General features: G+C 44.8%; 1 protein-coding gene across 1 annotated transcript; it reads left to right on the top strand.

Moving 5' to 3' along the window:
- The first annotated feature begins 2,324 nt into the window (after nt 1–2,324).
- Nucleotides 2,325–10,526, top strand: CDC23 (cell division cycle 23). Its single transcript, XM_030459319.1, has 16 exons — nt 2,325–2,457; nt 2,595–2,667; nt 3,488–3,625; nt 3,844–3,886; nt 4,229–4,334; nt 4,419–4,551; nt 5,351–5,528; nt 5,616–5,713; nt 5,925–6,006; nt 6,409–6,562; nt 6,697–6,816; nt 7,159–7,234; nt 7,555–7,616; nt 8,460–8,538; nt 8,634–8,753; nt 9,636–10,526. Exons 1-16 carry the CDS (start codon nt 2,330–2,332, stop codon nt 9,804–9,806), a joined length of 1,761 nt encoding a protein of 586 aa, XP_030315179.1. The 5' UTR covers nt 2,325–2,329; the 3' UTR covers nt 9,807–10,526.
- Nucleotides 10,527–11,505: the final 979 nt, after the last annotated feature.

Here is an 11,505-nt window from a genome sequence, read left to right as displayed (position 1 = left end):
GGTGGGTCTGCATTTTTTCCATGTTTATGCAGTGCACCCTCTTTGTCCACTCAGAGACCTGTCTTGGGCTTCAGAGATTTACAGTACCTGAAACAACTTAATGACTCTGCCAGTAATCACCTCCACAACTACTGGGACTGGAGTCAGACTGTCACTTCTGCTGCTGCAATAACCAGGGCAGCAGAAGGAGTTCCTGTCAGAAAAGCCAAAAACTTCTATTTCACCAAGGCCATATCATACAGAAATGGGAAAGAAAAGCTTGTCTCCATGGGATTAGAAGTTTGAAAAGAGCCCCCTTAAAACAAATAAAATACTATGCTCAGGAACTCAACAACTGTGTCAGAGCTGATAAAAATTTCTGGGTAAACTTGTCCACTTTTGACAGGAAATCTCTTGTGTTCTGAGAGTATCCACAGATTATGAGAATTTATTCTTCATTCTTGATGTAAATCAACCATAAATGGTTTCCTTCACATCTTTGAGTCACGTGGTTTCCAATCTCTAACCTCAATGATGTCCTGGCAGGCTGTACAAGAAAAAGAAAGAGTTGCATTAACTGTGCTAAATAGATAACAAAACCAACAGTAGAAAATAAGTTCTTACCACACCAAATTTATCAGTGTAAAATTATAAAAGAATGTGCAATCACAGCTGATTTTAAACAAGGTAAAAAGCACAGTTTGATAGCATCATAATGAAGAAGTTGAATGCAGGTACTGCAGAAGTCTGGATTTTCTCTCTCCACAGACAAAAATTCCCTCTATTGGCAAGACACTTGAGTTGGTAAGACACTTAGGCAGGATTTCATTGAGCTGTACAGTTGAAGATGATAACTCTGAAAAAATAAAAAAATCCTTTTAAAACACCTGTATTGACACAACCCATCTGTGGGATGGACATAATTCTCCTGCAAACACTCACACTGAGCTTCACTGCTTTTGTTACCATGTGTGAGGGGCCAGAGCCAGGTTCCTCCAGGTGGCTGTGCAATGACATGGCCAACAACCCCCTGTTCTTCCAACAGCACCCAATTAGTGCAGCTAAGTTAATCTGTACTTCCCCAAGACATTATTAGTTTTCATGCGCAGAGGATTTAATTAGTCCCCTGCTCTAAAAGCCAGCTCCGGGTGTCACTTAAAAGACTCATCCATTACACAATGGAATGACAGGAGGAATTACGAGTTCTCATTATGAAGCAAGTCTTGAGAAATTGAATTACTGTGTCTGAGGCATATTTAAGTACCCTTTCATCTCCTCTTGCTGCTTCATGAAAGAGCCCAAACGCCACCTTCTGCTGAACACTTGCAACTGAAACCTCACGGAGCACCTCAAGCATACTGTCGGCTTCCAGACAAAGAAGCAGCACGCAACACCAGGTGGCACAAAACCGGAGACAGATCACCTCTAGGACTAGAACCTAGGACACATGGAAGGTGTCAGACAGACGTAACGAGTATTTCTGCTACCAGCAGAATGCCTAAGTCAGTCGTGAATGAGATTTCCAGGTGCTGCTAACTGGGGGAAGGCTCTCGAAACAGTCCCCTGACAGCACTGACTTTCTCTGACTTCTCTGAAAGGCCTTTCCCCTGTATTTCTGTAGTTCTTGTTTCTTCTCACTTTGTAGCATAAAAAAAAAAAAAAAAAAAAAATTAAAATAAAATAAAATAAAATAAAATAAAAAAAAATCAGCTTTTGCACCTCAGTGTTGACATCTGGCTCCAGTGGGCGGGCACAGAGCCCGCACGGTGCTGCTCAGGCAGCACGCAGGGCGCAGGCGCAAACCGCGCAAGGGAGGGAGGAAAAAAAAAAGCGGCAATGCTGAGGAAAAGGGGAGGGGAGGAGAGGGAGATGGGAGCATGGCACCCGCAAGGAACACTCAAATCGCTTCCGTTCAGCCTCGCGCTGCGGTTATCCTTGCTCCCAGAGCAGGCGCTTCCCAGACAGGGCACCCGGGGAACATGGGCTCGGAGGAGCCCCGGGAGCCGCTCCCCCCCTCAGGCCGCAGCCCCTGGAACCGCACACGGACCCGAAACGCGGGCCAGGCCGCAGGGACGGCAGGACAACACAGAACAGGACCGGAACAGGAGCGGGCCGGGCCGGGCCGGGCGGAGCCAAGCCACCCCCGGTACCGATACCGGTGCCACCTCCAGCACCGCGCGGTGAAAACGCGTCACGGGACAACTGACCAATCAGGCGTCAAGGCTTCAGCGCGCCTCCTCTGATTGGTTCTGCGCCGGTCCCCATCCGGCGGCCGCCCAATGAGGAGGCTCCATCTAGGGAGTGGCAGGCACTCAGTGTGCGTGGCTGCGATTGGCTGGGCGCGGGCGGGATGGCGGCGGCGGGAGCGGCGGCGGGGCTGGGGAGCGGCGACTTCTCGGATCTGCGGGAGATCAAGAAGCAGCTGCTGAGTGTGGCGGAGCGGAGCCGGGAGCGCGGGCTGCAGCACAGCGGGAAGTGGTGAGCGCGGCGGGGAGGAGGGGGAGAGAGGGAGGGAGGGGGGAGAGAGAGAGCGGCGGAACCGGGAGTGTCCGAGCGGCCCGGGCTGACCGACCGACCGACTGACCGACCGCCGGGTCTGCCTCTCGCTCCCGCAGGGCCTCCGAGCTCGCCTTCGCCTTGGACCCCCTGCCGCTGAGCGAGCTGCCGCCGCCTCCCGCGCTGACAGAGGTACGGGCCGGGGGCCGAAAGAGCGCGGCCCGCTCGGGTCCCGGTGCCGGGTGGGGAGGGAGGTGAGGCCGCTGCTGCCGCTCCCGGTACGGCGGTGGCGGGAGCTGGGAGTGCTGCGGGCCCGCGGGATGGTTTGGTCCCGTCGCGGATGGTTTGTTTTCCCGAAAGCTGTGTGCAGGGTCCTTCCCCTCCGTGCTGATCGTTGAGCTGCCGTGCTGCCCTGCGGCTGCTGTGTAACCAAACCTGGAAGTCGTGCTACTTAATTTTACTTTTCGCTCGTCTTCCCCAAGACCACAATTTAGAGTATGCAAATTACGTTGTGCCATTAAACTTGTGTGCTCCAGGACACGAGGAAGAAGCTGTATCTCCATCTCCACCTCTGCAGGTCCATGGGAGGGCTTCTGGGTGTTATCTGACAGCAGTGTAACACATTCTGAATGCATTTCAAGGCACAGTTGCCAATAAAATGCCTTTAAGTTAGTGGGTTATTAATGTGTGACGTGGAATTCCTCAGTAGGTTTCTTACTTATGGGCATTCACACTCACTGAGCACAGTTCCTGCCTTCTGTCAGCATGCTGCAGTGTGTTTTCTGGAATCTGGGTTAAGTGTTTCTAATTAGTCTACTCATTATTTGAGAACTGGGAATCCCATCACATGAGGGAGTGGATGACTTTTCCAGTGGTACTCAAACCATCTCTGAAGGTGACTAAGCCATGTTTTTAGCTTCAGAACAGCCTCCTTGGTGTGTGTGTAGCTAGGTGATTTTCCTAAAGCGTGTTGGAGCTCCTGAGGTCTGAAAACCCTTCTGTGTCCCTGCAGGAGGATGCTCGTGATCTGGATGCCTACACATTAGCCAAGTCTTACTTTGATCTGAAGGAATATGACAGGGCTGCCTATTTCCTGCGAGGCTGCAAGAGTCAGAAAGCTTACTTCTTGTATATGTACTCCAGATACCTGGTAAGATGGAAGGAGAAGTTCTTCTCATCCTGGGCATACCTTATTTTTTTCCTGTTCTTCTCCAAATGACCACCCAGAAGTCTGAATTGTATGTTTTGGGGAAAGGGAGATAGGGGTGTTAGAACTGGGACATTTGTGAGAACTCAATTTGCATCCTTATCCTAGTGTTAGAGGAGTTTCATACTGCAATATAACCTTAGTTTTCCTTTTCTCCGCAGTCAGGGGAAAAGAAGAAAGATGATGAGACAGTGGATAGTTTGGGTGAGTCTCTGGTGTCAAGGAACACAAGACAATATAATTAAGCTTACAGTAATGCCTCTTTATGGCTCTTTCCTTGCTTGCTGGACAACAGTGTGCTGTAACATGATTTCCTTCGTTCTGTCTCAGTTCATTGCATTAATGCAGGTTACGGATTGCCATCAATTGGTTCTTCTGTTAAAGGAGGTGATCACACTAACTGATTTTTTTGTAAAAAGAGGAAAATAATCACAGCCTGGAAAGCCTTCAGGTCATGTCAGTGATGATTCTGAATGTACCCTAGACTTCACAGTTGCTGTTATAAGAATCTTGACTGGAAATGAGCTGTTTGACCTTTTCCTTCAGGACCTCTGGAAAAAGGACAGGTGAAAAATGAAGCTCTACGAGAATTGAGAGTTGAGCTCAGCAAGAAACACAAGGCACGGGAGCTGGATGGGTTTGGCCTTTATCTGTAAGTGTCTTGTATGTTCACATGTCTGTGTGTGGATGTGCAGAGTATTAAGATTCTGACTAACTTGGTAACTTTTCTTTACAGGTATGGAGTGGTGCTGCGGAAGCTGGACCTGGTGAAAGAAGCAATAGATGTGTTTGTTGAAGCTGCCCATGTCTTACCTTTGCACTGGGGAGCCTGGCTGGAACTTTGCAACTTGATTACAGATAAAGAGATGGTAAAACTTGGGAGATGACCAGGATGTGGTCACAAATTACAGTTTAACCTGATTCAGTAACCAGTGGTTCAGTTGCCACAATACTGGTGTTACCCACTGCTTTATTCTGTGCCACTCTATCAGGCAAGGCAATCCAAGACTTTAAGATATGTTGTCAAAGCCTCTTTTTCTTCAGTTGCTTGCCAGGCTGTAGTTTGAGAATGTTTATACAGGCAGGGCTGGTTTCTTATCAGTCACCCACAAAATGGTTCAAGGAGTGGCTGGCTAATTCATGTGTTCTGTTGTAGTTCCACAATTACTGAGAAATTTTGGTTGCCTGATAGGATATATAGAAGCACTGCTTTTAAAATTAGAACACTGCTGTAGGTGTTTGATTTGTCAAATGCAAAGGTGCACATATGAGATGAACTGTATCAAGTAATTGAACTTGGATATAAAACCAAAATACATTATTTTCCTTTATGCAGCCATGAGAATAGGTTGGGAGTGACTAAATGGAATTATGTGATCCATGTTGTTCTGCTTTTTAGATTGGGTGTCTTAATGCTCCTTCTTCCAATATTCTCAATTTATAGACATTATTTAGTCTCTCCTTTGAAAGAACCTGATACTGATTCTTGGTCCTGATACTGGTAGCTGGTGTAGCTGGTGTTAAAATTTAAGGAAGTGATGGCAGGAAAGCCTCCTACCTCCAGACCTTCTGCTAGATCATGGGAGGGAAGATAATGGATTCTTTGCCACAGGTGTCTGTTAGAATACTACTGATTGTCATCTCTTCCTCCTCTTTGATTCTTGCTAGCTGAAGTTCCTGTCCTTGCCAGATACATGGATGAAAGAATTCTTTCTTGCACACATTTATACAGAGCTGCAGCTGATAGAGGAGGCTCTGCAGAAGTATCAGAGTCTCATTGATGCAGGATTTTCCAAAAGCACGTACATCATCTCTCAGATTGCAGTTGCCTACCACAATATCCGAGGTCAGTGACAACTAACTAGGAATGAGCCTTGTAATGCAAAATTGGCATTTTTAGTTCTTGTTCTATCATCTGCTGTTGTTTCTGCAGATATTGACAAAGCTTTATCCATCTTTAATGAGCTAAGGAAACAAGATCCTTACAGGATAGAGAACATGGACACTTTCTCCAACTTGCTGTATGTAAGGGTAAGTGGTATTTCTCTTGCCTGTCCAAATGGTGGTATTTACCAGGGGTATGTTACACACTGATAAAGCAGTTGGTGTTGTCAAGCTTCTCTCAATATAGGCTTTCAGCCTTTGCCTTCTTCCCAAGGCCATGAAATAGATGCAGTAAATGCTTGGGTTTTCTTTGAAACTAGCATGCTTCTTCTCTCATCACTTTATTTTGTTTCACTAGAGCATGAAGCCTGAATTGAGCTACCTGGCTCACAACCTGTGTGAGATAGACAAGTATCGTGTTGAGACCTGCTGTGTAATTGGTGAGAGCAAATTTGTTGTGTTCTCATTAAACTGCAAGGCTGTAGGAGGAAATATTAGGGACAGTTGTGAAAAAGATTGTCCTGTGAGGCTATCAAAACCATTGCTGAATGTAGTTCTAGGCAGCCTAAAAAGCAGACCAAATTACAAGGTACCCTTTTCCCTCATTTCTGCAAGAGCTGCTGTAAAACTGCCAGTGCAGAAAGGAGCTGAAGAAATCATTACGAAGGCCCATGATAATTCCCTTATTTATAGTCTTGAAATATCAGTGGAACTAATTGTTTGTCAGAACCAGGGAATTATTTGTTAGATTATGACTTAAGTTTTAAGGCCAGAGGGGTGGATTTGTTGTTTTGTTTGGGGTTTTTTTAATTATTTTTATTTAATTGTTACTTTTGCTTTAGGGAATTATTATAGCTTGCGTTCCCAGCATGAGAAAGCAGCACTCTATTTCCAGAGGGCCTTGAAACTGAACCCTCGGTATCTGGGAGCCTGGACACTCATGGGACATGAGTATATGGAAATGAAGAACACATCTGCAGCTATCCAGGCTTATAGGTATCACTCATGAACTGCACAAAAGACTGCAGACGTAAAGACTGACGTACTGTCTTCTATTTTTTGTTAGTCTTTTGCTTCTTGGTGTTGATCCTGACTGCTTTATGATTAGTTCATCTCCTGTTCTTTGGCAGACACGCAATAGAGGTGAATAAAAGGGACTACAGAGCGTGGTATGGCTTGGGGCAAACCTATGAAATCCTGAAAATGCCATTTTATTGTCTCTATTACTACCGACGGGCGCACCAACTCAGGTAGAGTTGAGAACAGTGCCGTGTTTATTGGTGTTCACTCTGATGTGCTTGCTGCTAACTAAGGAATCTTCATTCAGGAATTAAGTTGAGGAGGGAAGTATCAGTGCTGTGTGGTTTATGCAGTCTCGCTATTTCAAATTCTTTCAGTTATGTTAGTTAACTGTTACCAAATCTTTTGTCAATTAAATGCTGAGAACTCTTGATCAGGAGCATAATGATGTTTTATATAAGGGTGATGGATGCTGCCAGGTGTAGATTTTACTTTTTTTCCCATCACCCCTCTGCTCCCTGAGATCAGCTTGCTGTCTGTTGAGCTACATTTAGGAATTGCTTTTCTTGCAGACCAAATGATTCTCGTATGCTGGTTGCTCTAGGAGAATGCTATGAGAAACTCAATCAGTTGGTGGAAGCTAAAAAGGTAAGTTAGAGCTGATGTGTGGACTAAACATGAGTGTCTCCCAGGACACCAGGTGGAGTCACAGCAAAACTGTGTAGCTGGTGCTGCAGGAAAAGTGTATACTGTGTTGTCAGGAGATTTTTGAAACCATTTCTGTGGCAGTTAGAGTTGAGGGAGTTGTGCTGCAATATAACTTGAGCGGATGGTAAATGGGGTTGTCTAGACATGATGCATGCCCCCTTGCTGGAAGAGTGTTGTTTTCTGTTTCTAACTTGCTTGCCTGGGTCATGAACTGGAGTAATTTTTGTGTGTGCTTGACTGACTTTCCCCTTCCTTGACAGTGCTATTGGAGAGCCTATGCTGTGGGAGATGTGGAGAAAATGGCACTGGTGAAACTAGCCAAGTGAGTATGGATTATAACTGAACTGTCTCTACTGTGTTAAATGCAACTAGCATTTGACACCTAATGATGAAATGCTGAAAGAAGGGGAAGTGTCCTTAGGTAGTATTACCTTTGGAGCTGTGTAACAGCTGGTATCTTTTGGTCTGTAGTGACTGCAAATTCAGGTGTCCAGCTTTAGCTTTATCTTTTTCTTGGATAACTAGAAGGAATGGTAGCATAAAGTGGGTTGCAAGGGACCTTTGAATTCTGAGCAGGCAGTGCTAGAAACTGTTGTATTGAAACTTAAAGCAAGCTTCAGTAGTAGATGATGTAAAAAATTGTATTTTTTTTTTTCTTCCCCAGTATATGTTGTGACATTGGGAAGGGGTCTAATGTGAAACAAATGTGAACACTGAAATCAGCACTGATTTTTAGTGGGGTTAAAGTAATATAAAGTAGAGTGAAGGGTAGGGAAACAGACAAGCGAAAGGTGAAGTTGCTGTACAAAGACTTCTGGGATGTAGCAGGGAAAGAAGGAGCACAGTAGAAAATAGCCAGTAAATAAGATTGCAAAGGTCTTGTTAAAAGCTTTAAAAATTGGCAGAGTAAGCAAAGGTCCCTGCTCTGATTGTCACTGCCTCTAGCAGTTAGTATCTGACTCCCTTCTGGTAATATAAATGTTCTCAACTCTCAACCTGGATCATCTCCTTCTGTGAGGAGCAGTGCATGGTGCATGTCCTGCAAAGCCTGAAGGAGAAGACCTGACTTTAGTCCAGGTCAGAGTGAGCAGGGACTTTCTCATAGATGAGGATGGTCTTTCAGTGAACAGTCATGCCCCAGTGGCTCGTTTTTCTCCTTTTCTAGGCTGCACGAACAGCTGAATGAATCTGAACAAGCAGCTCAGTGCTATATCAAGTACATTCAGGATATCTATTCCTGTGGGGTAAGATGATATCTTGGCAATAAAAGAAGTAAACATGGTGTAGAACTACTTTGGAAGGCACTCAAAGATGATGGTTTTTACCCCACTCACTGTAGGAGATGGTGGAGCACCTGGAGGTCAGCACTGCCTTCCGTTACCTGGCCCAATACTACTTCAAGTGTAAGCTCTGGGATGAAGCCTCAGCGTGTGCTCAGAAATGCTGTGCATTCAATGATGTGAGTAGTGTTACAGTCTTTGGTGTGTCTTTCTTACGGGATCTGTAACCTTAACCTTGACTCCACTAGGAGCAGAAGGAATCCTTTATTGAAGAAATAAGGGCTGTCTGCCCCACAGGTCACATCGTGAGTGGTGGTGTTGAATACCTGACCACTAATGCTGCTTAGGATTGATTAAAAACTGATTATGATGTGGGTAGTAAAGTTGAATCATGTAGCATTGGTGTTTGCTGCATAAAAGGATATGAGGCTCCACATGGCAGTCTTAAGACTGCTGAAGATCTTGGTGGTGAGGAGGTGGTTAAATGGTCACAGACTCCCACACACTAAGTTGAGATGGCACATAACGTTTTTTCTCATCTTCTGTGGATAGACAGTGCAGTCATACTTGTGTTTTGTATGTGACACTTTATTGAGACGTTCTGTATCTGTGAGTAGGCAATCTTCAGTTTTTAACTGCAGCCTAGTGGTAGGCACCTAGTGCAGATGATTGGTCTGTCCTTAACAGCTGTCTGGAACTCTGCAGAAGCCCAATTCAGCTTGTTTAAAAATTTTCCAGTCTACATTTACTAGAATATTTAGACAGCTTCATTGGCTGATGGTAACACTGTCTGGAATAGCTAAGTAATATGCAAATCAGGTGAGAAAATGAAGAAAGACTTTTAAAAAAAGTGACATACCTTAACACTTTTAAATACCAGAAATAAGAAGTAATGAGGATGGTTTTTATAGGTTGTAGGCTTGCAGAATGACAAACTACTATAATTTACAGTGCTTAAATACTGAATTTGACCAGAAACCAGTCATCCATAGTTGTATGTATTACTCTTTTTTTATTATTATTTTTATTTTTATTTTTATTTTACAAATTGTTTTTTTCAGACTAGAGAAGAAGGAAAGGCCTTGCTGCGGCAGATCTTACAGCTTCGCAACCAAGGAGAAACTTCATCCACAGATATTGCTGCTCCCTTTTTCCTCCCAGCATCACTGTCTGCCAACAACACTCCCACACGTCGTGTCTCCCCACTCAATCTGTCCTCTGTAACACCATGAACAATGCTGCTACCTCTAACCTGTGCACTGAATGTGACATTGCAGATGGGGCTTGCAACCACTTGTTTCTTTCCAGTGAAATTTCTACATCCATTGTTGCCTTCATGTGAAAGGTAGGAGTTACTAGAGCCCACACCTGAAGACAGATGTGCCCCATCAGGCAAAGGTGCAGTCTGCATGAAAGATGTGAGAACCTGCTGTACTTCTCACCAAGTCATTCCAGCCAGAGGGCAGGCGTTCCAGAACACGGGACCTCTCCTAACTGAGGGACTGGGAAGAGCTTGTCTACTTGAGTTAAAATATATTTGAAGTTTTATTCTGCCCTGTTATCTCTGGTCTTTGCTGGACTTCTTTGGATGATCTCTCAGTGGGTATCACTGCTGTTTGCATCAAAAACTGTTACCTGCCATACTACTTCAGGACTTTTGCTTGTCTTGAACTACACAAATGATGTTCCACTAAAGCAGCAGACACAGGCACTAAGAGGTGCCATGTCTGTTGTGAAGGACTAGTAAGTGTTAGAGGAAGTCCAGGTAGCCACAGCTGACAGCTGTTTGCTGTTCTGCCTGTGGATCTGACATACTTTGGCTTTCAATAGAAAAGCAGTCAGTGATATAGCACAATTAAAAAAATAATTGTTAAGTTACTGTCCTTGGGCTTCCTAATGGTGCAGCTGTCATGTACACTCTAGCAAATTAAATTGGATGTACTGTAAATGGATCATTTTGGTAAGGATTGCCACATCTCGTGGTCAGGGCTGCCTCTCGTTCCTTTTCTCGTGTGCAGCCTGGAGTAAGGCTGAGTGTGAATTTCAGGATACACTTGTATGCCCATATACTACAGCTGTAACTGTAAGTGAGCAGGTTAACATAAACCAGAGGACAGTGTCCTTGGATGCACTTGCTTAAAACAGAAACTATGGAAGTGTTCTTATCCTGTTCCTACTTGCTTAAACTTTGCTAGTGGAACCTATGTGTATGCTTTTGAGTTTGCTCAAGTACTTCTTCAGATTCTCTGGTCTGCCCATGACCTTCACTCTCCTCAGTATTCATGTCTAACCTTGGGTATCTTGTTCAGTCTCAACCCTGAATCTAAGTTATCTACAGAGTTTGGGTTTCTCCTGGTTGCTGGCCTATCCCACTTGGGGTTGCTGTTGGAACACATGTATGTACATAGGGTAAGGAGGATGATGACTGAAAAATAAGCAGCAATGATGTTTAAGAAAAGTATAGAACATATTACAGTGATGAGTCTCAGCCAAACAGGTTACTGACCAGCAGCCTGCCTGTGTGCAGTGTCCCTCCTCTCAGAACCAGTATTATTCAACATCTTTGTCAGGTACAGGGACAGTGGGATGAAGTGCAGCCACCCAAGCAAACCCTCAAGCTGGAGGGTGGTTGATACTCCAGAAAGAGTAGGTGTGACATCCAGAAAGATTTTATGGGCTTGAGAGGACCCATGTGAACATCATGAAGTTTAACAGTGCTAAGTGCAAGGTCCTGCACCTGGGTTGGAGCAATCCCAAACATGGACACAAGCTGGAGGGTAAATGTGAAGAAGATGAGGCCATGACAAACTGGTCAGCTGTGAGTCAGGCACACAGTGCCAGTCTCTTGAAGACCTCTGCTTCTAGTGCTTGGTTGCCTTCTTTTCTGAAAGACTTAACGGTAAAGATTTGGCACTAAATCTGGCACAAAAG

Source organism: Calypte anna, chromosome 13, assembly GCF_003957555.1.
Source record: "Calypte anna isolate BGI_N300 chromosome 13, bCalAnn1_v1.p, whole genome shotgun sequence".
In the NCBI taxonomy this organism is placed as follows: Eukaryota; Metazoa; Chordata; class Aves; order Apodiformes; family Trochilidae; genus Calypte; species Calypte anna.
The sequence above is the reverse complement of the archived record's forward strand: the minus strand, read 5'-3'. Positions and strand labels throughout refer to the sequence as shown.

Bases quoted from the DNA above. Each gene is read 5' to 3' on its own strand.
- CDC23 (XM_030459319.1), top strand. From the start codon at position 2,330: ATGGCGGCGGCGGGAGCGGCGGCGGGGCTGGGGAGCGGCGACTTCTCG. The intron at 3,626-3,843 runs GTAAGATGGAAG...TTTTCTCCGCAG, and splicing joins ATATGTACTCCAGATACCTG to TCAGGGGAAAAGAAGAAAGA. The intron at 5,714-5,924 runs GTAAGTGGTATT...TTGTTTCACTAG, and splicing joins CCAACTTGCTGTATGTAAGG to AGCATGAAGCCTGAATTGAG.